The 27,782-nt window shown below is 35.2% G+C and overlaps 1 protein-coding gene across 1 annotated transcript in view; it reads right to left on the reverse strand.

Annotated features, from left to right (window-relative positions):
* Nucleotides 1-1,441: 1,441 nt before the first annotated feature.
* Nucleotides 1,442-27,782, reverse strand: part of ADAM10 (ADAM metallopeptidase domain 10) — a 50,007-nt gene continuing 23,666 nt past the window's right edge. The window contains 15 exon segments of the mRNA XM_074837536.1: nucleotides 1,442-3,616; nucleotides 3,619-3,702; nucleotides 4,182-4,308; nucleotides 5,032-5,252; nucleotides 5,544-5,652; nucleotides 6,827-7,010; nucleotides 9,235-9,385; nucleotides 10,335-10,518; nucleotides 12,122-12,285; nucleotides 14,408-14,591; nucleotides 15,200-15,292; nucleotides 16,469-16,618; nucleotides 17,953-18,056; nucleotides 25,183-25,341; nucleotides 27,308-27,426. Coding sequence (XP_074693637.1) covers nucleotides 3,579-3,616; nucleotides 3,619-3,702; nucleotides 4,182-4,308; nucleotides 5,032-5,252; nucleotides 5,544-5,652; nucleotides 6,827-7,010; nucleotides 9,235-9,385; nucleotides 10,335-10,518; nucleotides 12,122-12,285; nucleotides 14,408-14,591; nucleotides 15,200-15,292; nucleotides 16,469-16,618; nucleotides 17,953-18,056; nucleotides 25,183-25,341; nucleotides 27,308-27,426 — 2,071 coding nt within the window. The 3' untranslated portion in view covers nucleotides 1,442-3,578.

Raw genomic sequence — 27,782 nt, forward strand, 5'->3', positions numbered from 1 at the left:
CTGAACATAATACTGAAGTCATACCTACAATTGCCTATAGCAGTGCCTTACTTTGTGCTCACTGGAATTATTCCTGTCTCACTCCAAACAACTAAACCGACACTTTGAAAGCCATCAAGAGCCTACTCCTGTCAGAGAAAGCACAGCTTAGAATGACATCATGACTGCTGTCCTTTTAATCACCTCTGTAATAACGAACTTCCAATATTCAGAAGTAAAAAAACTCTTCCTTCCTTTTTGTGTGTTTTTCCTGAAAGAAAAATCAGAACATTAAAAGGCAAACTATGTCAATGACTTACAGTCTGTATGGTGTAGAGACTCAGAGTTTGATGTCGTTCTCACATTCACCCTATTCTGACTATATACACTTCTACACTAGAGGTGAATGTATACATTTAATAACTAAAGCATTAAGGAATACAAGATGAATAAATTAATAGCTACCACTAGGGATTATTAGGTCAAATGTTAGAAAAATTACAGCTATTTATGTACTCATTTGTTTCCCCCAAACACATTTTAAGATATACACAAAATTTGTATTTTAGATGCTTAGACATTATTTCTACCCCTCTGGTTTGCAGTCCTAGGCAGAAATTTAAATGCAACCACCACCAAGCCTATTAGGCACCTATGATGCTGATTTGCAGAAGGGCTCTGCTCCAACTGATTTTCTTTTAATACCTTTTGCCCTGACAGTGCTGTTTTAGCTCCAACGGGAAGCATTTCTATTAAAAAAAAATCAGGGAACAACAACAACAAAAAACCCCAAAAGTACTGAGGAAGGAACTCTGAATATGCTTTGATCCCATCAAAGCATATGCTGCTCAGTTAGGGAAGCAGATGTATGTCTAAGCAGACCATTCTCAACAAACAGCTCTAAGAACGAAAGACTAGCTGGCAGGACTTGGCTTTTAAAAGCAGTCTTACCACTTAACTATACAACACATAAAAGCACAGACCCAGCTCAGCAGTGTTAAAAGCCCTTGCAAAAAGCAAACTTGCTCCTTCTAAAAGTCTTATCCATCAGTTGTGCATTCAGAGTATTGCATGTTAATTCCAGTATTCCTCTTCAAAAATGTATTTATTTCAGAAGGTATCATTCAGTAGCTATGGTGCCAGGCTTGAATACCCCACCAGTAACTAGTTTCCATTTTGGAGATGAGAACAGAGAAAGCTTTATTCCTGTGATCATACAAGTAATTTAAAGGTCATTTTAGGGCTTTTCCTTGAAAAGGTTACACAAAAACATTTACTCTTACATTTAACTGTATGCGGTTAAAATTGGGAGCTGTGCTTTGACAGTGTAAAGATAGTAAAGATAGATTACTTTTTGGCATGACAGCCCCTTTCCAGCCAAAAGTCAAAAATTAAGCAGAAGTAGAATCTGTGTATTCCTTTTTGCTTTCAGGGTTCAAAAAGTAAATGGATCTTCAGAAGATGATTTCATCAAGTCTATTTATTAATGCATTTCAAGTTTCAAAAAACCTTACATATCTTTGCACAATACTTTATTTTTTGCATTTTTTAGTAAAAATTTCCAAAGTGAACAAAAAGGTACTGTATAAAACACAGTGGACATGAAATCGCCAGTAGTATTCCATTTCATTGTCTTGAACTTTCTTTCAGTTTTACCACATCTTGACTTGCAGTGGAGAGTTCAGTGCACATTTCTGTTTTCAGAAAACATTTAACTTAGACTCAAAATAAAAATAGGGCAGCATTTTTCTGCCAAAATCCTACCACAGGATAACATTACAGGCAAAAAATTTACATGTTCCAAAGTCTACCACACTCAAGAAGTTACTAAGAACTCTTGCTGAATAAAAGTCACCATTTTAGAAATGCAAACCCACTTCCAATCTTTGCACAGTCTTAAAACAAATGTATTTAAAATGACTTAAAAGCAACTACATACACTTCTAACTAGTTAAGATCCTTTAGAATTATTTATATAGTCTATTGGACTTGGGGTTTCATGTACAAAATTTGTCTAAACCATGTACAAAAAGCTGTATTTTGAAAAAGTTACCACATACTGTACAAGTTTACAAGGAAGAGATCCCATTATATTCTGTAACATTTTTGGCCTTGCTGGCTTGCGTCACATTATGAGAATGATTGTGTAAACCTTATACTCTTAAAAAACAAAACAAAAAACAAACAAAGGAAGCCTGTCCAACCCTTAGTAAATTTTCTCCTAAGCAAAGCCAGGAAAATTATAGCCATTTGCGTCTCTAATTAGCTCGGTGCTTTTGGAAAACAAGCAATAAATATATCACAAGCTTAAACATTTTGTAATGCCCCCTTTCATCTCCTGCATAGCAGTAAGCACCTTAAGACATCTTTTGTTTCCTCTTTCAAAAATGCCAATTATTTACATTCGTAATAAAAACTTTGGAATGGGACATTGTGCTGTTGAACTTCACTACTGGTATAAAATGTGGGAAAATTGGTAGTCCTAACTACAATTTTAACTCTGCCACAGTAGCTGAGCAAATCACTCTACTTTAGTGGTTATCAATCAACAGTATCATGCTGAAAAGTTATCCAAATATCTGATAAATTAAAAAAGAAAATAAAAAACCTACAGCTTTTCTTTCCACATCCCTCAGAACACAAACTTAATTATCATACTGTAAGAATAGCTGAACAGCCCAAATAAACTGGTTGCAATTTATAAAACAAGTTGAGTAACAGGCAGAATTTTCTAATAAAGCATGGAAGTATTTCATCTAACTATTCATTATTTAACTGAATAATCAGACAAATGAAAAATATTTATGCTGAGCTACAAAAATTAGACACATATAAAACATTTTTGAAACATTCTGGCATTTGCAAAGTTTGCAGAACACCTGTTATATCTCTAAAAGACTGTTCAATCTCGTATGCTATGTCTTAGCAGCTGTTTGATAAAGATGAAATGAGTGCTTGAAACAAGTTTGATCACAATAAAAAAAAGTTTGATTGGATTCAAAAATTGCTGTGTAAAGCATCACAGGATCCTTGACCATTACACACCATCATCCTCTGTTATCCTGAGTATGTCAATTAAACAGTAATTTCTTCATTAATAGCGGAAAAGTTTTATAATACAAAGAAACATCCATATTGCAATTCTCTTGTTTACAATTGCACACAAGTACGGGTGTACGTTAGAAATACATGTCTGCATATAACAATGTATATACATTGACAAGTAATGTCTCCAATGCTGAGGTGGTCTAGCTTCCTAGCCTTGTCTGGCAGTTGAAAAATATATATTTTTTTCAATTCTTGAGTAAAAGTTTTACTACAGCCATATTTGCCTGCAAGTGAAGAAAATGCAGCAATGAAGAGCACAGAAGGGGGAAAGAATCACGATACTCTAGGGCTTTGTGCCACTAAATTAAAAATATGCAAGAAAAACACTTTTCTTCTTTTTGAGCTGGAAGATCCGCTCATTAAAAATTGACCATTTCCACTTGTTTTGAGGGTATATAATGCTTTTTTCTTTCCTCTTCAATTTTTGAGAGTTAGACCGGGGACAATGACTTATTAGGTTTTCTTTGGAGTGAGTTTTCCCATTGTAGGCACTAGGAAGAACCAAGGCAAAAAGCTGCAGTCAGCGTCTCATGTGTCCCATCTGGTAACTCTCTCGGGGCCTTTGCCGCTGCGGTGGCTGAGTGGTTTGTGGTGGTCTCCTCCTTTTTAAAGTGCCTGTTTCAAAGAAAGGTACACATTATTACCATGAATTTAAAAAAAGAAGTGATTTCCAGAAAAGTTGTCCTGGCCATACAAAGTAAATATAACTATTTTTCTGAAAGGCTTCAGTTTTACACCTGCAAGGTTTTAAATAGATGCTTAACTGTGTGGAGTATTTACAGAATACATTTTATCACCTCAACAGCAATTCCTTAAACAGGCTGATTCTTACAAAATGTAGCATGGAATAGGACATAAAACGAACTCTGACTTAGAAAACGTCTTCCAAGCTTTCTTGTGATATGCATATTACATTACTGGAAAATAAGGCAAGAGTTACATTTTTATGAATTGTTTCACTGGCATGAATTCCATTTGTAGTTTCACAGTGCCAGACTAAGAACTGTAGGTCAGGACAACTGAAAATTCCCTTTAGAACAAAATAGTTGAGGATAAAACATTTCTCTATAAATTTAATTACCTGGTGTACTCACCTGGAAGTGGTTTATGAGGAGGCAACTTTGGATTACTGCTTGGGGTATGAACACTGCATATCTTAATGAAACCAGCCATTAACATGATCAAAGCAATTCCCATAAGCAACACTGCCCACCAGTATGCCTAAAAACATAAAAAAATTATTGGGGGGGTGGGGGGGGTGGCACACATGCACAAGAGACAGGGGTCACTGAATATGGCTTTCCTTTGCCTTTTAAAAGTCATCAAAAAGCTGTTCTGAAACATGACTTAAAAGACCATAACATCTTAAAGAAAAATGTCCCTGAAGTTCTTACACACAAAAAACCCCCAAATACTTCAGATTCATTCTATTATCTGAAGATTATCTCACAGAAGATATACTACAACAGAGCTATAAGCTTAAAACAGTCAACAGCTTACAAAAAATTGACAATGCAGCTCTATAAGGGTGTTCAATTGTAGCTCTTCTCCCAGTCTCTTATTAAGTGTCATCTAGTGCAATAAAAATAAGAAAGGCTAGAAATCAATATATTTAGTTCCTTAAAAGAAATCAGAGCATTCAAATATGAAGAGTTAAATGGGAAAACCCAGTAAATTAAGAATATGAACACTGACACCAATACAGACAGTGAATAAAGATATTAACACCAAGTATTTACTACTTTGTTATTTGTTTCCATTCCCTTTAATCCATCATACTTATTTGCTGCACTCAAGGGGCTTACAGAAATACTAGTAAAACAAGGACTAATTATACTTTGAAGAATGCTGAAGTACTGTGTATATACAGCAACACTTACCAACCTTGAATATTCATTAACAAAAAAATTTCATATTATACTGATAAGATAAAAAAATACTTACCACAATCCATTCTGCAATATTTTCATATAGCTCTGGATTAAAAATTGCTTTCTTTAATCTAGCCAGAGGGCCATCAGCATCTACTAGCCGACACCTCATAAACACGTCGCAGTAGCCTTTGAAATCATTACAAGGAGATCCAGGTTGCAAAGTAATAGTTTTACGACCAAAGTGTTTCTCCCACTGGTTAGAGCCTGTACTTGCACAAGTAGCTGGGTCCACTGAAAAGAAAATACAAATTAAACAAACCGTTATGCTATTAAAACGTGTGCATGAATACTTCGGTGTTCAATTGCTCAAAGTGCTTTTGAAAAATTTCAAGTTTCTATTAATCTGTAAAAAACAAAAATATATTATTTCCTACAAAATACAATGCAACGTCTGTCTGAAACTAAGTGTGAACAAAATTGCAGTATGCTCTCAAGTTAACAAAAACTAAAATATAAACACCATGAGAAGATTCCTCAGATACCTACTGCTATATTTATGCTTACAATTCAGACAAATCTTACTTTTTCTCATGCAGCAGACATGACACAATTCTCTATCATCCTTGCCATCTGAACTAGCACATGTACATTCCTCCAAGCCATACTTCTCACAGATAGAGCCTGCACATTGCTGTTTGAGACAAAAGCACGAGAACAAAAAAATCAATTTTACTTTTAAGCATGCTGACATTGGGAAAGATATTAATTTTTAACAGCTGAAGGAATAATCGTAGGTCTAAAGATGCTTATCAATAAAAATAACAACTTGAATTTCTTCTGAAGTTCATTAAACAAAAAATTTATTACAGCTATTCAACTGCAGTGTTTAGTCTTATTTGATATTTTTTAAGGTGATTTACCCTATTTTGTAATACTTTATGTTCTTTTAGGGCCTCAGAGTACCCTGCAAAGCATTCACAGCACTAAAATTCACACTGAAACATGGTTACTCAAAACTGTGGTTAGGAAAATAAATCAATAGCATGTCTTCAAAAATATTTTCTCTCAGAAAATAATAATAAAACTTAATGGCAGGAAAGAGTCTGTATTCCACTGTGGGAGGACCCTTCAAATTCAAATTAAAAAATGTCACTGTATTTATAATCTTGTTTCAAAATCAAGTAACTATATAAAGACACTTAGGATAATTTTTCAGCTAATTTAGAATCATTACAAGCAGTATCATTTGAATAAAAACCTGGACTGCAGAAAACAGACTTACAGCAACACAAGTTACAGCTCTTTAAGGGGATGACTTTTGCATGTTTCTGCTTCCAAGCAAACAGATCAATTTATAAGAGACTTCCCATCAATATTTCATAGCAACTACCATGGACTCTTTAAACCAGGAAACTAATGGCAGTTCAGAGAAATTCTGTATGCTTCCACATCTGTATTACATGCACATGGGTGGAAGAACCGTATAATTTCATTAAACCAAATTCAACATGTATTGATAGCATACCTAATTTTCTAAGGCAACAAAATTATCTGACCAAGATTGAAGAAAAATGAGAAGATGGAACTAGGACATCAAATACTTTCATATTCCTGATTTTTACAAAAAACTTTAAATAGAACTTCCTTAAATAGTAAAGCTAGCCTGATATTTGTTACCTGATTCTTAATATTTGGTGCACCTTCACAGTTATTTGGATTGAAGTCAATAAATCAAACATTTTTACTGAAAAAGAGATTAATCCTACACTTTTCTCCATTAAGTATTGAAACCATATCACTTCATAATACACTGCCTTGCAATAAACAACTGTGGTTGCATATGATTGTAAAAAAACCTCACGTACCCCATTTATGCAAACTTGTGTGTGCCTGTTGCAATCTGTGAAGTTTGGTTTAGGCTCAGATGCTGGACAGAGAGCACTGACACCATTACACATTCCTTCCCTTGCACAGTCAGAATCATTTCGACACTTATCAGTCTTTAGTTTGAAATTACACTGTGCAGTACAACAGGGGCCTTGACTGGGGCTAGAAATAAACAGAAAACATGGATGTAAAGAAAAAGCATGAATGACTCCAGAAAAACGATTAATCCTGAAACTTAAAACACTCAACATATTTCTGATTTGTGCTAAGTAAAATGTGAATCGAAAATATTTTTTTTATCCTTTAAGGTAACAAGAGGTTACTGTACTGAGTAGAGATTTCGTAGTCATTGTAGTAACCAGTTAAACTATTTGCATTATATTAGAAAAACAGCACAAGCACATTTTAGATTACAGTATATAGAAAATAACAGCATTTCAAAGTTTGTATAAAACATTCAATTAGCAAGTTGGCAAAATTAATTCAGGAACAACTGATTAGTTTGATAGTATCAGTTGCAATGTAATAAATAAGTCAAAATTTATCTCTCACTGATTAAAAACCATAAGAATTTTTTATTTCAACTTTCTGCAGCCTTACATTGTTTAAATAAACAAGAAAATGGAAGGAGATAGGTCAGATCTTATATCAGAAGTCACAGTCAGGGTACAAACAAATTTTGGGGGCAGGAAAGATTTGTCAAAGCAGCCCTATGGTTTCACTGGTTCCCCCAACACACTTGGGCTCCTTTCTGTCCCAAAGCATCCGAGTCCCTTATGCTATGTACACCAGTATCTGGTGAAACAGCAGGACACAGTAACTTCCCTTTCCGAAGCTGTGTTTGATTACACATGCCATTAGAAACAGCAGAAGAGTGGAGGTTATAAAACATACACAACCTACTTGATTAAAGCTAAGCCTCCTGATTTCTCATCTCAAATTATTCTGTATCTCAACACTATTCAGTGTGCTTCTTGGCATTCAGTGGACATCAGAAGACAGCACAGACCTTCTGCAGGTCAGGATCTCTCTATTTTAGAACTACTGCATGCTAAGAAAAATCACCCTTATGTCACACATGAAAAAGACTAAGAGACATGTAAAGTAGCTGGATAGATACCATAGTTTTCCTAAAATGTATTTTAACATGTTATGTGATCCTTTCTTACACCTGGATTTGCTTTACATGTCTTTGGAAACCCCTCTGTCCAGCAAAATACTCAATCTTAATAGAACTGGAAAAAAAGGGAATCCTAAAAAGAATTATGCAGCCATTTATATTTAAGACTATTCTAGCAGGGCATAAAGCTAGACTAACAGTGAGCTGAACAGGAGAGCAAAGAAAGGAGGTGGCAGTAGCACCTGATGTAGTCAGAAGGAAACAGTTCCTCACCACAGGTGCTACATAGACCAAAATCTCAGAAACCAATTATCAAGCAAGACAATGCAAGGCCTTTATTTTGGCAGAAATAATAAGAATTTGCAAAGGAAAAAAATAAAACACATGCAATATTATTGCAGCTATGAATTCACAGGAGATGATCTTTCTACCATGTCTACACTGTCTTATACATTTTAACAGTAGATGCTACTTTTACTTCCACTCCCAGGATGACAGAGATCATTTTTAAGGCAGGAAAGTCTAATTAGAACAAAATTGTGTATGCTGTATTAAAAAGTTGAGCTGGTTTAGACTTAATAGTAATTTTCTCTTCATCTTTGGCTAAGAGTCTAACCAGACATTAAATTTATGTCTGTGTCTAGAGAGGAACAAAGCTCATGTCTTTCATGTGAAAAAAAAAAAAATCAACATAAGTTTTCAGATGAGTTAAAAACTTAACATGTATCTTAAGTCATAGAACTAGAAGATAGAAATAGAGTTACTTCACTAAGTCTTACGATCTTTAGAAGTTCCTCTTATAAATCACTGTGCACACAACACTGCCAAAATACAAGGTGACTTAAAAACATAGTTTAATTTAATTTATAAAACAAGCACTTAAAAAAAGAAGCATCCTGGTCGTGTTTTTCTGAATCATACACTTTTTGCAAGACTTCTGCACAACACATTTCTGATAAAGATAACAGAATTTCAACACATCCTTGTCTGCACTGAGTATTATGACATGTTAGCACTGATACAATCCACTGCCATATTATGTTTTTTCAAAAGCTAGGAAACAGTCATCTCAGGGAAAGCAAGCTACCATTAGCACCAAGAATTGCATAGCATAATTGGGCTTGTAAACTCACTCACTGTATAAGGCATTGTAAACAAAATAAATAAAGAATAATGCAGGTAAACAGATTCAGATTCTAAAATACCAACTATAGCTACCAAGAAATCCCCAAAATTAAAATGTACTGTAACAGACATGCACAATACCTGCAATATTTGCCTGGTTTTAACTTGCATTTTTTATCTTCTGATTGGTTCGCATCATAACAGCATTCATCTTTACACTGGTCACTGTATCCACAGTCACACTGTTCTCCTTGTTCAACCAGTCCATTACCACAGATGGGTTGACCAGACTCTGAAAAATGCCAGTATATTTATGTACAAAGAAGTATACAGAATATGCAAATAGATTTATAAATGCTAACACTGACTTGCAACAGCATCCAGCTAATTATGACTGAAAATGTCTGGTCAAGATGGACTTCACACTAGGGCTCAAGTCAGCTTGCATTATTTGCTTGCCACCCAGCTTACTCATTCCTACAATTCACAGAATTTTAAGCCTCTGAGTAAAAGGTTTCTGCTGATAACAGTGGGTGTTTTCTTGTGTGGATAGGAAATCAACAGTGATCAGAGGAAGTCTTCTGCTAAGCCTCCAATGAAGCAACATCCTTTCTTGCACTCTTCCTCCTTTAACAGTCTGAGGACCTTAAGGCAAAAGCTGATGGTAGTGGGGTGAACCACTAATACCCCAAACCTACTCGCAGCACAATCTCACAAAATTTGTGAGAGCTCACACATCAGACTCCAGAAATAAAATTCCTGCAAAATATTTTTTTTTTTTAAATGTTTAAATAGAATTTCCTGTATTTTAATTTGTGCTCCTTTCCTCTTCTCCTTTCACTGGGCATGACTGAAAACAGTTTGGCCCTGTCTTCTTTACTCCCTCCCACCAGGCATTTATAAAAACAGACAAGAGCCCTCCACTCCTCAGCCTTCTCTTCCCCAGACTAAACAGTCTCAGCTCAGCCCCTTCTCATATGTCAGATGCTCCAATCCCTTAATAATCTCTGTGGCCCTTTGCTGGACTCACTCCAGTATGTCCATATCTTTCCTGTACTGGGGAGCCCAGAACTTGACACAATACTCCAGATCTCAATTTTTTACTTACAGAATCTTTCAGTAAACTAAAACAAAAATATAAGGTAAATAAAGAAGTAAAATAAAAACTAACAAAATAAATTCTAATTACGCGTAACAGTAATAGCTTAGCCAGTCTGCTTTCAGGATGACTAAATACATACCAACAAAACAATTATTTCTCTTTTTCTCAAGAACTTGGCTGATATTTCGAATGCTACAGATAGAGAACTTGTTGTTGTTAAGTTTGTCCCCAGATGTAGCTCTTGCATACATGATATAATTGCCATTTTCTTTCTGTCCCAAGTTCTTGGACTCTCCTGGAGTACACTCCATTCCAGAATCATGCTGCAAAACAAATATTTTAGAACTATTTCTGTCAAAACAGCTTCTCTAATTGTTTGCTATCTTTTTATACATGTACAAAAGTAACCTGATTTGATAACCTTAACACAGTGAGAATAAAAGGTTCATAAAAACAAACCACCATCTTATACTCTAAGGTTTCTTGGAATACAAAAAGTATACAGAAAACAAAGGTTTGTTTGAGGATTTTTGTTTGGTTGGGTTTTTTTGTGGTGGTTTTCTTCTCTCCCCAGACAACAGCAGCAAGTATCTAATTTCTTAAGTTTCGGTTTATTTGCATTCTTGGTAATGTATACCCCAAGCACACGTCCTGGAATTAATACTGACTTGAAAGAGCTGCCATTTCCTAAAAAGAGTGGCTTATGAGAGGGTAATAAGTGTTCTGTGCAATAAAAGCAGGAGGAGTTAACTGAAACAGCAGTCTTTTTTTCTTGAGGGAGGTGCAAAGAAATCTTCGAATAGAGCAGAAGTCTGTTTCTGTCAGACTAGATCTGGATAACACCCAGCATGATGAATGAAATGCATTACAGGCTGGCATACTAGCAAGTAGCAAACTGACAACATACTAAGCTGTTAAGTGTAAGAGGAACTCTAATGCTGTTCTGATGCATCCAACTTTCTAGAAACACAATCTATGTCTCCAGAAGACATAGGTAAATTTTAAAGTTTTTAACACAGTTATGAGAACTATGTCATTTATTACAGTTTGGTAGAACCAAACATGTACTTTCAGATATTTCCCTGGATCAAATGCAACTTAGAATAAAATTAAAAGAACCATCTTCCACACCAACCCAAAAGATGTTTCACTCAGTGGGACTGTTTTTTCAGTTTCATGTGCTTGTATTTTCAGTTCTACTTGGAAGGCTTGTTCCCACTCAGAGCAGGGATTTTCTCAAGGCACATGAAGAAAGCATTCACATGTGAACATCTGTTTTGCAAGAACTCATCATTCCTGTCATATCTTGATTTCATTTTATCTCCAAGAGTAGAAAGCCTATATACTTAAGTTTAAAAATAAAAATAGAAAACCCAAACGAGAAAACTGTTCTCATCTCCAGCAAAACCAAAAGCTTCATGCTTTCAAGCTTGCCACAAATCATGTCCCTAAATGACTGGGAGACAATTTTGCTCTAAAATACTGTTCTTGGTATCTTAATCCTCTCCACGATTTTCTTGAGTAAACTTGTAAGTATAAATAATTAGACGTACAAAAGAGCCAGTTCTATCTTCACTTGTTGAATAAAGTGTCATTTTAATCAATTGTGCATTGATTCTTTCTCCTCTCTAGGATGAACTAAAATACATTTTAAAAAATGTGCATGACCCTAGTCTTCAGTAAGAAACAGGAAAGTTCTTAGGGAATAACATATTCCCTTTATAACAGATTGAACTAGTAGAAATAAGCAAATCACAAAATCCACTGTTGCACCACTGTTGTCTGGTTTTTGTTTGTATACAATGTGCATATGCACATGCAGTCATGGTCATGTTTTTCTTGCTCATAGGAAGTAAAGACTCCATTCACAAAGGACGCTCTTCAGGATGGCTGAAAGTGAGTTAACAGATGAACAGTAATACTCACAGGTGAACCAAAGTTATGCCCAACCTCATGAGCAAAAGTAATGTGGGAAACTTTGGGAGGAACATGAGAGCCATAGTTCTGAACAGTGATGATTCCAGTGTTCAAAGACTTCTTCTTGCCATCAGAATACAGTTTGCTCTTTTCACATATTCCACCAGAGCTCCCTGCATTTAGACAAAAGTACAACAGTTAGTCATTTCAGAAAAGAAGTACTGTGTTACTTTTCTAGTGACATTGAGAACAAGAAACAGCTTGCCTCCTCAGTGGACACTTATGGTCTACGAATTCTTCTGAGTAATGAACAGTAACGCAACTTTGAAAGTAGATTAGATTTATCCTCGCTAGTGCTCTCAGCACTGAATGGATACATTCACACAAGAAGTGGTTTTAGAGTAGCTATTAAGGAAGAGCTATTTTGGGCTTTCACTGACTGGACAAGCCCTGATTTCATCATCCCTGTAAGTATAAGACCAGCAGGGTGCAATGTCCAATATAAGTAGCCTCAATCTACATTTCATTTGGATTTCACTAAGTAAAAAAAACGCACAGTAAAATCACAGGAGATCCTCTCTCATAGCATGACCATGTATATAAAATGCCCAAGATTACCTTGTCAGCAGAAGTGACTCATTTCTTCCACTGTACAAGCTAAAGCTGAAAAAGCTTTTGATGTGTGGGTTAATCAGGCCCAGTTTTAGAAGGTCAACGATCAAGTGCATTACATTTACTGTTTGGAAAGTCTCGAATTGTGACTTTAATGTCACCAAGTTTTTCCATAACTTGATCTGTACCAAGGCATTATCAATGTTCTAAAACTCAGCTATTCTACTGCTAACATAAATAGTGTCTAAAAACACTCTAAAGAAGTTTCCTTGCCTTCTGAAGTAAAATTTAATTTTAGTGAAATATGCCATTTTAGCCTATGTCAGTATGTGTGCTAAAGATGAAAATCTCTCAGAGCAACTTAATTCTTCTCAATTAAACTTAGTTTTGGAAGCAATGTTTATGGAATGCACATGCCAATTCATCCTGTGCTTGCCCGGTCTATACACTAGACTAGTCATCACAGTTTTTTATTTATGTAGGTCACCCATTTTTCCGATGGTTATTCCACAGTTACTAAGGTTAGTCCACACAGGTCCCTCTAACATACTTGCTACACTCATAGGTCCACCCACGAGGTAACAGATACCTCTCTGAATACTCTACTAATGCTTATTTAGGCATTTTAATCTCCTAAAATCAAAGTCTGAGAGACTGTCATACCAAGACAATTATCCACATATCTCCAGTACTCTACAACCCACAAGGGCTTTAGAGGTAATTACTGCAGTAAACAAAGTGAGGTTATAATGTATAGCTACATCTCATGAATGGTTTATTTCTTCCACAGTTACTTGAATTCTGTTAAAATTCTTTATAATGTTCACACAAGAAGTATCCAGTCTCTTGCAAAGTCTCACAGAACTTGCCGTTCTTCAGCCTAATTCCTTATTACATAGAAATCACCTGAGGGAAGAAACAAGGGAAGACTGTTCCTTCTGAATCTGATTTTGATATCTGTGAAGCTTGTGCTATGCTATAATTAAAGAATTTGTATTACTTGAATTTAAAGACTAACAATTTCAAAATATGTAATTTTATAAAGCTAATACATCCTATAAAACTAATACATCCAGGACAAACATTGAGATGCTGCACACATGAAGACTATTGTTTGATTTTTTACATACTTCAGACTGAAAATACACAACTAGATTGAAAATAATGAGTAGCAGTTCAAGAAGAGTCACACAGTAATTATCTGGTATCTCCCAAAAGAAGATCTAAATGATTTTACTTTATTTTTAAAAAATTGCTTTCAATACTCCCTAGGAAACCTAAGGATTCTAGTGTAGTTCTACTACAAAAGTCAAACTGCGTAGTTTGTAAGCTTTGTTTATATGTAGCAGAAATACTTGTTTCTTCTGTCACTTTACTGGTCACTCACACCCGTCAAATAAAAAGCCATCCAAGTAATACCACCTTTGTCTAACAACAGAAATACGTTTTTCTTTATTGTTCATGTCTTACTCATCAGAAAGACAGCAAGACTAACTGAAGTGACATGATACGCTATTTATATCTTTAAAAAAACCCCAACAAACCATACCTAACCAACACTGAAAAGTTGGTTATGAGATTTTTGTCTATTTGCTGTCAATTTAAATTATAGTTTCTACCTTACTTCTTTGTACTTACCTACAATACTTTGTCTCATAGCACTGAAAATTTGGATATAATTACCTGAAGGGGCTCCAACCCAAGCCAGACCAAGGACTCCATCATCAAAATCACGGTCTGTAAACACATAGGCCAAGCAATAATCATCATGATTCTGTTCTGAGTTCAGTTCCAGAAACTTTTCCACACCAATGTTAGGAAATCTGAAGGGATTGGAAGAGTCCTTCTCATCTACAGTTGTGTTAATCTAAAAGTAAATTGAAACAAACTTTAAGACAATTCATTTTCACTTGACTTGTAAATACCAGCTAAGAGGCTTGCTGTTGTCAATACCTTGTTATGTTAAATAGCTAAAGATGTTGCTAAAGATTTATAGGCCTTGACAAATTACCACCCCAATATTTAGAAAACCAAGTTCTACAATAAATAATTACATTTGTGTAGTAAATCCCCACTCTTATTTCTTTTTCCTTTCCATCAGTACCCAGAGGTTTACATTTACCCTCTTAAATCATCACTTTTAGAAGGAACTTTCAACCTGGATAGCCATTATCTCCTTTAGCATTAAAGCTCTCCAAGAGCAATACAGTCTATTTGCCATACAGTCAGTGCTGCTGAAACATAGGAAGGCGGTTCCTATAAAAATTGACTACAGCTTAATAACAGAAGTAGAGGGCTTTTGACAATAAACACTAAAACCAAACCAAATAAAAGGATCCAGGAACTATTTACTACAGATACTTGTGTTATGAATACTAACAATGAATGGTTACAAGTGAACAGCAACAGGACTTTTGAAAAACACAGCCTCCAAGCAGTATCAGTGAAGCTCAAAGTATTTCCAATACAACTTACTCTTATTCGTTTCACCATGAAGCTGATATTACGGATTCCTGAGAAATCTGTTGACTGGTAAATTGTGTCAATTGCTTTAACATGGCTGGATATCTGTCAAAAACGAAAATATCTACAGTTCAAAGATCTATGCTATTTAAGATCAACTACAGTGTAGTGTGACAACTACAAGGCCTATACTTTTACATATAAGAACTCTAACAGGCCTTTTGAATCAAATGGCACAATTCAACGATGGCACATAATGGAAATAAACCACTACATAACTTGGTATTTGCAGTGTCACCATGCCAGGTAACAGAAAAGTATTTTGCCGTTTGTTGGTTTTTTGGGTTTGTTTTTGTTTTGGTTTTTACACGTAATTCTATCAACTATTCAGATACCTGTTTGTGATACTTATTCAATTCATTTCTATGATAAAATCGTACTGTAATTAAAATTGTATGCAAAACACTATGTATTTCTTTTGAGGAAAAATATACTTGTTACAAAATTATTCTTTCATTTCTGGTAGAACACAAATGTGAAAAAAAAAAACCCACAATCATTTACCTTTCCAAGAGTACACAGAAATGCTAACTCACTGAAAACCTGACTTTGAAAGTGACTTCAGAGCTTTGGAAAATATTAGTCAAATTGAATTGTGTATGTACAGCGTGAGGAATAAATAGTACAAGTCAGATTTGCAAGTGGCAGTGAAACCTCAGGCTTCAAGAGAAGTATGTTAACATGCTAGTTAGATTTTTAGCAAATGATCAGCAAAGAAAAACAAAAAACTTTTTCTTGTTAATAGTATACTGACAAATGAAAAGCATCTGCCCTTAGTTGCCACTGTTGGTTTTTTTTCACTACATCAGACACTACAGGAACAGATCTCAGTGTTTTGAACTAAAATTTCAAATGGAAAACTACACAAGTGTTAATGCAGAGGCTTGGCAGCCTGTCAAACAGAATAGAACTCTTTAGGAAGTACTAGTTTTCTGAGTAAGAATTGAGAAAAGTCAGACTGCAAGTCTTGATCAGAGGCACTAAACAAACCACAGCTGCCATTATTAACTAAAGGAAGCATAAGTGCCCAGGACTTCTGTCAGAGATATACAGCGTATTTTTAGTGAAATAAAAAAAAAAGTTTCAATAATGTCAAGATCACAGTAACATAAGAAACAAGACATTCTAAAGTAAATAAGCAATAATATACACAATTAAATTACATGAAATTTATCAGAAATACACAAAGTAGATCATTTAAACCAAAAGGATTGGAAATACCTGTGCAATTACAGCTTCCCTTGTTCCATAATGCTTGTAGAACAGATGATCAGTCTGAATATACAGCTGACACGTATTTTTTTCAGCCTGAGTGGCACGCTTTTTTCTTAAAAGCTGTGGACCATTGTTCTTAGGCTCTTCAAAAGGCTTCTACACATGCACAGGAAAAAAATATTTTAATTTTGTAGATCTACATGCTGCACTAGATTACCTAAAAATAGCGATGTATTTTTCTAAACATAATCCGCTAACACAAACAGATTTTCCTTCTTTTTCTTTAACCCAGAAAGTTTCATGAATTTTGAATTGAACTAAGTATGTTATAGCCAGTTTCCACGTACACTATCTATTTTTAATGATTTCTAAGTCAAACCCTTCTGTGCATTTTATTTTGTATTATAAGAGACAGTCAATGTGAAATAAATTTTTTCATTCATGTCATCTTTGGAATTTTTCTCTTTCATAATCCTTTCCTAAGATTATGAAAACCAGTTTGTAGATCCTAATGCAGGTTATTTCACATTGTAATAATGAGTCAGCTACGTCAGTAAACAGAAACACTTAAACACTTCAGCATGGACCAAGTGGTAGACTAAACATGATGTTACTGCTCCTTAGTCAGAGCAGTATCTGCTAACACATTTGCTTTACGGCATTCACTGGTTGATGGCCCGCTCTCTCCACGGAGTTTTACAAATAAGTTTGTTACCCGCACTGAATTGTCTAATACTGTTGATAATTTCTGGAGTCACAATGTAAATAAAACTTTTAAGTTCTCTATGCTACTTAACAAGCCATATTGTGTAGTTTTGTTGGCATATAGTTAACTGACACCACATAATGATGACAACACTTGAAACAGCTCAGAACATAGTTAACACTAAGAGAAACTCAGTAATTTACTGTTGGAAAAATATTGAAAAAAATCCAATTTCATAACAAGTGGTGCAAACCTGAAGGACTTTAAACAGGTACGCAAGTCCCTTCCACAGACCACTTACCTCTCATTACAAGCAATCTGTAGCACACTGTCACCCCTTCAATCTTTCAATATTGCTAGTAAGACCCTCCAATTCATATCACTTCATTTACCACTGAAAGCACTCAGACATTACAAGTGTGCTACATTAACATAACTTAAAAATCTAAAAGTTATTACTCTTTAAGGACCAATATATTACTTAGAGATCAAGGGATCTTGAAACTCTTCCTCATCTCAAGCTTGATTTCCACATCCATCTAAAATTGTTGAAAAATTTGAGATCATGTAGGATTCATTAAGACTATGAGCTAGCACATCTATGCTGTAGAAGCAATGAGAAAAAGAATTTAGAAAAATTATGTTAATAAGAAACCTCTAACAAAAATTTAAGTACCTCGCAATGTTGAAGGATGATTACCAAAAGTAAAAGAGACAATATACAAAAAAAAGGAAGTTATTACACTAATTTCTAATCAACATAATCCATTGGCCCATATTGTACCTCTGTTGTTGGTTCTTCTATACCAGTCATCTGGTACTTCTGCATTCTTTCAAATACTGAATGATCTGCACAACCTCCTTGTGGTCCATATTTATGTGGATATTCTAAAAAGAGGAAGGCCAGGTTGAGTTTCCAAATTCCAAGTGCAAAATACAGCTGTATCACTGCAACTTGCTCAGTTTGTGTCCAATATTGCTCATGTGGTTTGAGGGAAGCATTCTAAGATTCAAGCTTTATGCAGATGTCTTTTTCACTAAACATTTCTACTAAGATACATTCTTAGTTTTACAAACAGAACAAATTTGATAATTGCTTAACACTGTTTTCTTACAGACAGCAAAAGAAAATATAATGAGCAATGTCTAAGGTAAGAACAAGAGCTATTATTTACACAGCTGTACCAATTAGCTTGAACTAACAGCAACCTTAAAAAAATGAACTCACAATGGAAAATTGTTAGAGATCAAGTATACTAAAGACTGCTTGGATAAGAGAAAGGTTTTATTCTACTTGGTAAACTAAAGCTAAAAAGCCTTCCTAACATTCTTGGATGATTCTATTACTTTATTCATGTTCCATGGAATTTTTGAAAAATTTTTGTATTATGCAGCTGAACTACCAATACATAAGAACCGAAACTCTAGTGATCTCAAACTCAACTCTACAATTCTAGAATTATGAGTTTGCTAGCAATTTTACTGACAAGGCAAAATGCACAATTTCCATTATGGAAAGTAAACAATACAATTGAGGATAAGAGATCCATGTCTGTATGTGTATACGTGTGTGCAGATTTAAAGCTTACAGGCGAAGGAAAACAAGACTGAAAAGAAACATTTTCATCACCTCCTTACTATAGCTGACTGTTTAAATTTTTAAAAAGAAAACCGTAGTACTATCTGGGTACACATAGTTAAACATGCTGGAGATCCAAACTAGCTCAGTGAGAATATCATACAATTGGCTGCTTACCAAAGGTAATTCTTTCAATATTTGTCGATGTGGATCTCACGGCAACATGTGAGTATGCTTCAGACACACGTGCTCAGGTTTTGACTGCTAGTACCTCCTGGAGATCCGTAAGCAATCTGTACTTGCAGAAGCTTCCTCTGAAGGAAGTACTGAAGGGAAGGTCTTGCCCCTTCAGTTTCTCTGCAGATTGGATCGCGTTATAAATTGGTGCCCCAGTAAGAGATAATGGAGTACAGATCACGGAGCCACACATGTAAATACTTAAGAAGCCAGTTACTGTAGAGCAAGCCACAGTTTCACCATCATCTCAACAGGGTGCAAGTTTTGTCAGAAATGTTTAAACTTTACCAAGGTTTGCTGTCTTCTCAGAGCTGTTGGTGGGTTAGTTTTTCATTTTTGTTTGGTGGTTTGGGTGTTTGGTGGAGTTTTTTCTTTTTAGTTTTTAAGAAAGTGTGAAGATGCAGAATCATAGAGTAAATGGAACCAACACAAAGGAGTAGATTTATAAAGCCCAAGACCCAGCACCAAGGACCTGATGCCCACATTATATGCATTTCAGGGGATTTCACCCTGGACTAGGTCTAGAAAGAAAAAAACCCAACCTTTTGAGAGATGCAGTACTTAGGTTTTCGAAAAAATCCTAGACTGCTGGAAGAACTGGTATTTTGCTTTCGCTATTTTACAGAAATGTGAATTACTGTTATTAGAACCTTGTAATTCTATTTTATGATTTTCTGCATATTAGTTTCCCACATTTCAATTTCTAACACCACACAAATACCATTTTTGAACTGCTGCTCATTATATTCCTCCCAGTATGGTTAGCTCTAGCACAGTGCCAGAACAGAGAGAGAGAAAAAGAGGAAAAAAATGGTCTTACTGTAAGCCACCTCACCCAATTTGATTAGCAACAGAGCAGAACACTGGCTTTTCTATATTAAATTTTATTAATATTAAACAAAATTAAACAAAAAGCACCAGTCACTCACTGTTGAGGTCATCTGTACACTTTTGTAGTGTTTACTATCACTAGATTGGAGTTAAGAGCAAGGTATTATAGACATGATCCTTCCCTTCTCCATCTCCACCACCTTTTTTCTTCCCACCATAATATTAAAAAAAATAAATTCTACTGTATTTAACTAAAATTTTCATTACCTACTACCCAATTTCACACTGCTGACCACTTACCTCTGTGACAAAAGCACGTTACACAAGGGCAGGAGTAATGGACAATACTGCCTCACCATCAGCACTCTTCATCTACATAAAACCATCGCGATTTTAAAGCAACTCCTGCAAGTGGTAATGCAGTGCATTACACAAATTAAGCAGTCTTTCCTCTGTATTGTGTTTCCCAAAGAGGTTAGGAAATCCCTTAATACATTTTTAATACTGATCGCCTTCAATTTAAACAAGTATTTCTCACTTCAAAAGCAATAATCTAGTAAGAAACACTTTTAAAGTATGACAGTTAAAATGATAAGGAATTGAACATGAAACTGTCTGCAACAGCAATTGCCAAGGTTTTGCATGTGCTGGAGAAGACAATTCCCCCATGGACAGATTTGAATCCACCCTGCTATACACGGGAGGCACGTAATATAGGATAGTTCATTTTGGAACCACCTCTAGCTTACAGAGAAATTTGCATACAAAGCTTTCTTTTGATAAATGCTGCAGTAACCCCAAACTGTGAAGGCACTGTTCCCTCTCCATCTTTTGAGATTTCCACCATGCCCTGCAGCAGCTCCATTTCTGGAGCAAGCAGAAACCACATGGCGTCAGATGACTTGGACAGTCTTGGCCCACATGACAGAAGTCTGATCCATGCTCTCATGATACTTTTAAATGCTCTGGGAGGTACAGCCTTCTGCCAGCTCTATGGGATCAAGAAGCTTCTCAGCCTATCCCTACCACAACCCTGGGAATTGGTCAAGAGAAAACACATGCCTGTACCATGAAATGACTGCTTACAGTCAATGCAGAGTTGAGGAAAAAACTAGAAGCCTACTTTCCATTAGGTCTATCAAAGAGTTTAATTACAGTATCAATTTTCTAACTAGAGAAAATCCTCAGGCAAACCAAATTTACTTTACTCTTCTTTTCCCATATTGTCCAGTTTCCCATTTTCCACTTTGAATTTTTGTACATCCTGACATAATGCTAGAAAACAGTAACCAATAATAATGTAACAATAATAATAATAAACCTAAAAAAACAATAAATTTTTTTTTCATATTTTCTGACAAGAATATCTTATTCTAACTGGATGGCAGGTCATTATTGATGATATATGCAACTACAGATGCTCAAAATAAGATTTTTTACCCTTTTAAAAGAGGCACTACCTACTACAGAGATTCCTGATCACATTAATTTTTTTCTTTTGCTTGTCAGTAAATAGCACGATCTGTTAAGCATTTAGGTTAACTACTTAATGGATACTGGATTTAGGCATCTGGGACAAGGATATGACATCAAACTTCCATTAAAAATGATGACAATTCAGTTCTTCGGCCACCATAAAGATTTGCTCAATACTATCAAAAGCAATACTGTCAGAACAAAATTCAAATTGAAGCAGATACCAAAAAATCCTTATTATAGATTTCATTCCAAGCAGTCTGTCACACTCTGCTCCCATGATGACTGCCAAGTAAACCTTCATTATTAAATCAACAATCACAATATGAAAAAAAAGAAACCAAGTTCTCACTAATAATACACAGTTTGCAGCGGTCAGTTCATTCAGCAGATCAGGCGTTGCAAAATTACAAAATACTTTCTGTTCTTAGTTGTATAGTTCTTCCAAGACCGTAAAGGCAATTAAATGACCACATTCATTTTCCTGAAGGTCTGAACAGGACTGTCCTGTCTACTCTTGATCTGAGGAAATACTGATCTTGTATTTTACAGTATGAACTCAGGGATACATCTGAAGCATACATGATTTAAATAAAGTAAATACAGTTCCAGAGAAATCCTAATCCTTAAAGAAAAATTCCCAAAATATTTTAATAAAAATAGCAATTTGCATCTTTCTAGCACTAAACCATAAACCAGCTTGATCAAGAGTGGTTTAGAAACTAAAATCATTCAACTTGTGTTTTGAGTCATGAATAGAAGGCTGCCTTCCACTGGTCACCACATTCACTGTAGCAGACAAAAGCTGCCTTATGAAGTTGACAATATAATCCCTACTTACAAAAAAACCTTTTGTTTAACTACTGAATAAGGTCTCATTGAGATGCTAATCATAGGTTGCATTGTGATTTCTGAAAAGCACTAAAAAGCATATTGTTTCAAAAGGCTGAAACATGGGTGGCCAAAAAATATCCCAAATTAAAGCAAAGATGACTTCTTCCCCCAGTCTCTCCTGAGTTAGAAATGTGAGCATTTTTATTGTCCTGAGTGAGGTACTAGTAGTTTGACTATTTCACAAATTAGCTTTAGATTAGAGCAATAACAACAGATTTGCATGCTTGTTTTGATTTTTAAAGCTACTGTAAAGCTTTTTTAGGTTGTTAGGGTTTTTTTGGAGCTGCAGTTCAATGCAAAAATAGCTCTCATGAAAGGCAAAAAATTTTAACCTCAAAAGCACTATTCAGAAAGTGACAGAAGCAGTTGTATACTTCAGATAATTCAGACCACAGAAATCCTAGAGGCATCTAGGATACCAATGAAAAAAGTTAAACTATACAATCAGAACACACGCACACCAGACTCTGCATTAACAGCAACCAGCAGGAGTGGTCCATTTTCAAGTAGTGCTGCTCAGACTTAGCTCCAGGATGGGCTATTTTCAACCACGCTGAGCAAGCTTGGTTCACTCACTTGGTGATTTAGAAGCCATATTGTACTGCTGCTTTAATGTGGCTCTCTGGAATAGATCTAAGACAATCCCCTCTGATAATCTGATTTTTTTTCTAACTGATGGTTTTGATGCACTACATTCAAGAGGAAAAACAGTGAAAGCCAACATACCATCACCTGAATAATTAAAATAATTATAAAAAAAGCATATCCTGCTCCCATTCACTTTAATATGACATTAATATGAACCAATTCAATCATTAGCTTTTTCCAGCTCTCAAGCGATGCATTTACTCCTCCAGAGATCACTCCTACAAAACAGCCATACTAACTTTCATAAAATCAAATCTGCTTCTTTAAGGTACAGTTCCATTTCTGTCATTAGTTGATAACAGTGAAGAGAATATTTTTAGTCACCCACTACTTACAGCATAAGGAACTGGGACATAAGACAATCTTCTTGCTTGTCTTGCCCCGTGAAAACTGGGCAAATCACTCTACTACCTTATGTCCCTTGACTTCCCTCCTCCCGCTCTTTTCTACAACAGGGTTAATAAAACCCTTTGTGAGGCAGACAGTGACTCATTTACAGAAAGCACTAAGTGGTAGTCCAGTATTCTCAGTATCAAGCTGATGAATGGAACTTTTCGGTGAGACCTATAAAACATCACAAATAATTTAGAAGTATGTGCAAATTAGTCACATAAATGTTGTTATAAACAGACATACCTTATGGCTTTACACCAGGCTTTTGTAATTTTTTTTATTACTTTTTCTCACTTCTCTTCTGTTACAGCAGCAAACCCTATAATACTCCAACAGCAGCTAGCAAGGCAAACTGCCTTCTCAGACTTTCACCTGCAATGCTCTGTAGAGCTGAAAATTAAACACATGCTGCAACTTCTCTTTGAGAATCGAAAGCAATATATGGAACATTATCCTATAAAGTTAACGTTATTCACAAGGAAGATACACATTTAGTCAGCAAACAGGTGTAGCTCATAACATACATAAAATTCAGTAACTGCAGTCATTCAGAAGCTCTTTAAAATTATGCAACTTCTATTTAATTTTGGGTTAGTAATCATATTTACAGAATGGGATAACAGCAAGGACAAACATATCTGCTAGATCACAGCAATTTTAACATACTCCAAGACAGCATACATACTGCCACCGAATGTAAAAGAGCTGTATTCCAGAAGCTTTATTCAATCAGAAAAAATAAACAATATTTGCTGAGTTTTTAGCAGAGAAAGATCATTTCTCTTCACTGCATTCATGCAAGAGAAGTAACTGGAGAGAGTATTATGCAATAACCCTGCGTTTTTCACTGGCTTGCAGCACAGACAAAATGGTAATATACAAAGCCAAATCGCAACCAGAGATTCTCTTCATTCATCTTCCTACTTTTGCATTTCTTTTCCCAATACAGTCTCATTATGATGTAACTTTGAAAATTATTTATACATATACCATCAAGAGAGCAGTTCAAGTAATTTCTACTGATTTAACCCAAGACTCTTCATGCAATACCAAATGAGATTTCAAACAAGTCTTCTAGGATTTGCACAATGGCCTGATGGGACAAGGTCTTAAATGGAGTTATACTTCAAACTGATTTTTAGGCAAGATTGAAGTCCTAAACAAAGTTAACTTGAAACACATGACTTGTTAGTTTCAATATCCGAAAGGTAAAGTGACTCTCTGCCAACACCGACTTGTAAGGACTGAAATATATCACAGTATTTTTGGGGTTCACCATCAAGTTACTTGAGCATCAAATAAAACTGATTTTTCTTACAGCTGAAGACCAATCATGCATAAAAAGGCAGGTAGAGTGCATGAGAACCCTGATGCATCAGTTCTGAAGACATAAAAGTATCCCCTAGTACTTTATCATCCTTCTGCACATTTACAACTAAAGCTAGACTCCTGGGGCTATAGTCTTCAAATTCAAGTAGTATTCTTTGTACATTTCCATCAGCTACTGTGTAAAATGGGACATACCAGCTGCAACCACACCTAAAGAAAGCATCTGTGACCTATGCACGCAGGGGAAGCTAGATGTAGTTAAATGCTTAGTGACTTGAACTTTAATTATCCTTTATTTCCCAGATCACAAGGAAAAACAATCAGTACAGAGTGTTTTAAGAATGCATTTTTCAAAAGAAACATGTATCCATTGAGTAGAAAATACACTGCTTATAACACTTCAGCCTGACTGCTAAGGATTTCTTAAAATGGCAGAATAAGGAAGACTCACTTTGGTTTGCCATAAATCTCTTTCACACCGTAACTCTGTATGAATCACTCCAGGACAGCATGATTCAGTGTCATATGCAAGCTGAAGTCTCATTTGATGCTTACAAATGGCTTACAGTTTTTGACATTTAATAAAAAAAATTTATTTCATCTGTAGCACAAAATGGAAGTACTCACTGATATCATCTTCATGATAAATGACAGAGTGGAATGGTAGATTTTTGTCCTTAATATATCTCTCTGCTGGCTCAATATAAAAGGTCCCACTGTGAGTTTGGATGAATCCTTCAAATTTTCCATCAATAACAGACCCATGGCTAAGACTTCCCTGCTCACCTGTTAAGGAAAAAAGTGCATTAGTTTTTTTTATACCTTTCTAAAAACTTCCCGTCCTGTGCAAACTTCAAGCACACACACTACCCAGGGTGTTAAGCAGACAACGCTAAAGCATGATACTTGCGTGATTATCCTGATTGCGCATCAGTTCCCAACTGCTAAAAACCTGTATGAATTATACAGTAGTAAGATTCTGGATAACAGCAGTAAGACATTCTTGCAGAAAGTTTGTGTCTGAATTTAAGACTAAAATTATTCAACAGTAAGACATACAGTTATTCCAAAATCATAGTAAGTTCAATAGCTTCCTAATGAGGTGCATAAGTGACATGTTTAAAAAGCACACACTAAGAATTCAACTCCCTATTTTAAAGCTGTCATGTATACAGCATGTAATCCTATATCCAAGTCCTGTCCTTATGCATCTGTTCATACAATTATTAAAAAATAAATAAATCCGAGTGTATACTGAACTTTGAAAGCTTTCAAAGAAAGATTTCTCTATATTCAAGGCATCCATTTTTCTCTTCAAGCATAAGCCTCTTAAAACTGTAGCTAGGTTTAAATGTGGGATGGAGTGGATTTGTATTTGAAACAGTCACAACCTGGAAAAGTGCAACTGTCAAAGTTTAATCATTGACAGTTACAACATGCAGCATTCCTAACAAGTCTTTCCCATAAAAGGATGAAAGATCACTAAAGGAATGTTTATATACTCCTCCACTGAGAGGAGTACAGAATCACACTATCAAATTACCAGAACTATACTAATTCTTATCATTAACCAGCACTAATTTTTAACTAACAATTATCAAGAATTTTATAAAGCTTACACATGGTACTGAAATTTGGAGGAAGTATCTTGAAGATATGCCATACAACTCTGAGAGAGCACTAAAAAGTAGAAATAGGCTTTGCAGAACACTAGTTTTAAGATATTCGTAGGTAATCCCAGATTTATTTACTATATTCTATTAGAATGTGCATTAATATTGTGAACTTATAAGCCAGGTATCATTGGAAATTTCAGAGTACTTGGAAGGAAGACTCTTGATCTGAATGGAAATCAAGAACCAACAGCAAAACAGTTTATTTACTCTAAATTTGTTCGTGATCCTCATGACAAGTACAAATTTGGGCTGAATGAGAAAGGTAAAGAGGATTAAAACAAAATGTAGAGTAAGCCCAGTGAGTAGCTACATGGGGAACCTCTAACCTCATCCCTCAGCAATAAGGAAAGAATCAAAAGCTTTTCTGAAATTATTTCACTAAACAAGAAAAAAACACAACAGAAGACCCCCCCACACCTTAAAAGCCCTCTGCCGTACTTAAGTCAACTGGTAAACTGGTCTACCTAGATGTATATAAACTGCTAAGCATGTATACTTCTTTCCACAGTTTACAAGTCACTTCAAGACTGTAGGACATTACTTACAGAGATCTTCAGGAATCAGTTAGATTCCCATCAGAACCAAACAGACTATGAAGAGGGACAGAAGTCTTAATCCTTCTCTCTCTTCATCTGCTTTTAATTCCTTAATTCTCCCTCCTTTTTAATCAATTTTATCTTTTGTATTTACTGAAATCGGGTAATTATCCCCAATGATAGCAGTATTTCATTCCTTATATTCCTTTAAACTAAGAACAGTACCTGATTTTTTTTTTTAAATGCAGACAACTTTTTCCTTTTTTTTTTTTAAATGCATCAGATTTCTATGAAGAGTATGTTCATAAACACAGTTGAACTTCAAGTTCTATGGATATGAAATTATTAGGTAAAATACATTTTTTAAGTGTGACACTTATATGAGAATAAAAGCAGATGGAGTTTAAATGCATTTAGATGCACTGAAGTTTAATAATGAAGATAACCTAATCATACAGATATTAATTTTCTATATGTAGTATTAAAAGCCTCCTGTTTAAAATGACTGCACTTTAATCCATTTAGAAGTGTTGTACTTACCATAAATGTGTCCAGTGTAAACATGGGAGGTATCATAATCAATTACTTGGTTTGATATTTCTACTTTAAAGTCATCACTAAAAAGAGATGTATCTCTCTTCATTCGAAGGTTGAAGTGTCTAAAGTATAAAGAATAAAACAAGATAGTAAATTTGTTTGAGCTTCAATTAGAAGAGCAGTAAGCAAAGCACTTTTAACCAACATTTTTGTGCAAACAGTTTGCAGACCCTGTAAAATTTATCTATAAAAATGTTTATACTGTATAAGAATTAAACCATAGCCTAGAAGGATTTTCTTAAGGAAGATTATTTAGATGCTTTTGATACAAGTAGCTAAATTTATAGGATTTAAGCCAGAAAACAGGGTTAGACTTAAATGCATAAATCTAAAATGCTGACTTTGACTATACACTTGTTCCCATTCCTCCAGAAGACACAGGTGTAGCTTAAGAGAAAAAGCAGCTATTTTACTTCAC

The sequence above is a fragment of the Strix aluco genome, chromosome 12 (assembly GCF_031877795.1).
Source record: "Strix aluco isolate bStrAlu1 chromosome 12, bStrAlu1.hap1, whole genome shotgun sequence".
Classification (NCBI taxonomy): domain Eukaryota; kingdom Metazoa; phylum Chordata; class Aves; order Strigiformes; family Strigidae; genus Strix; species Strix aluco.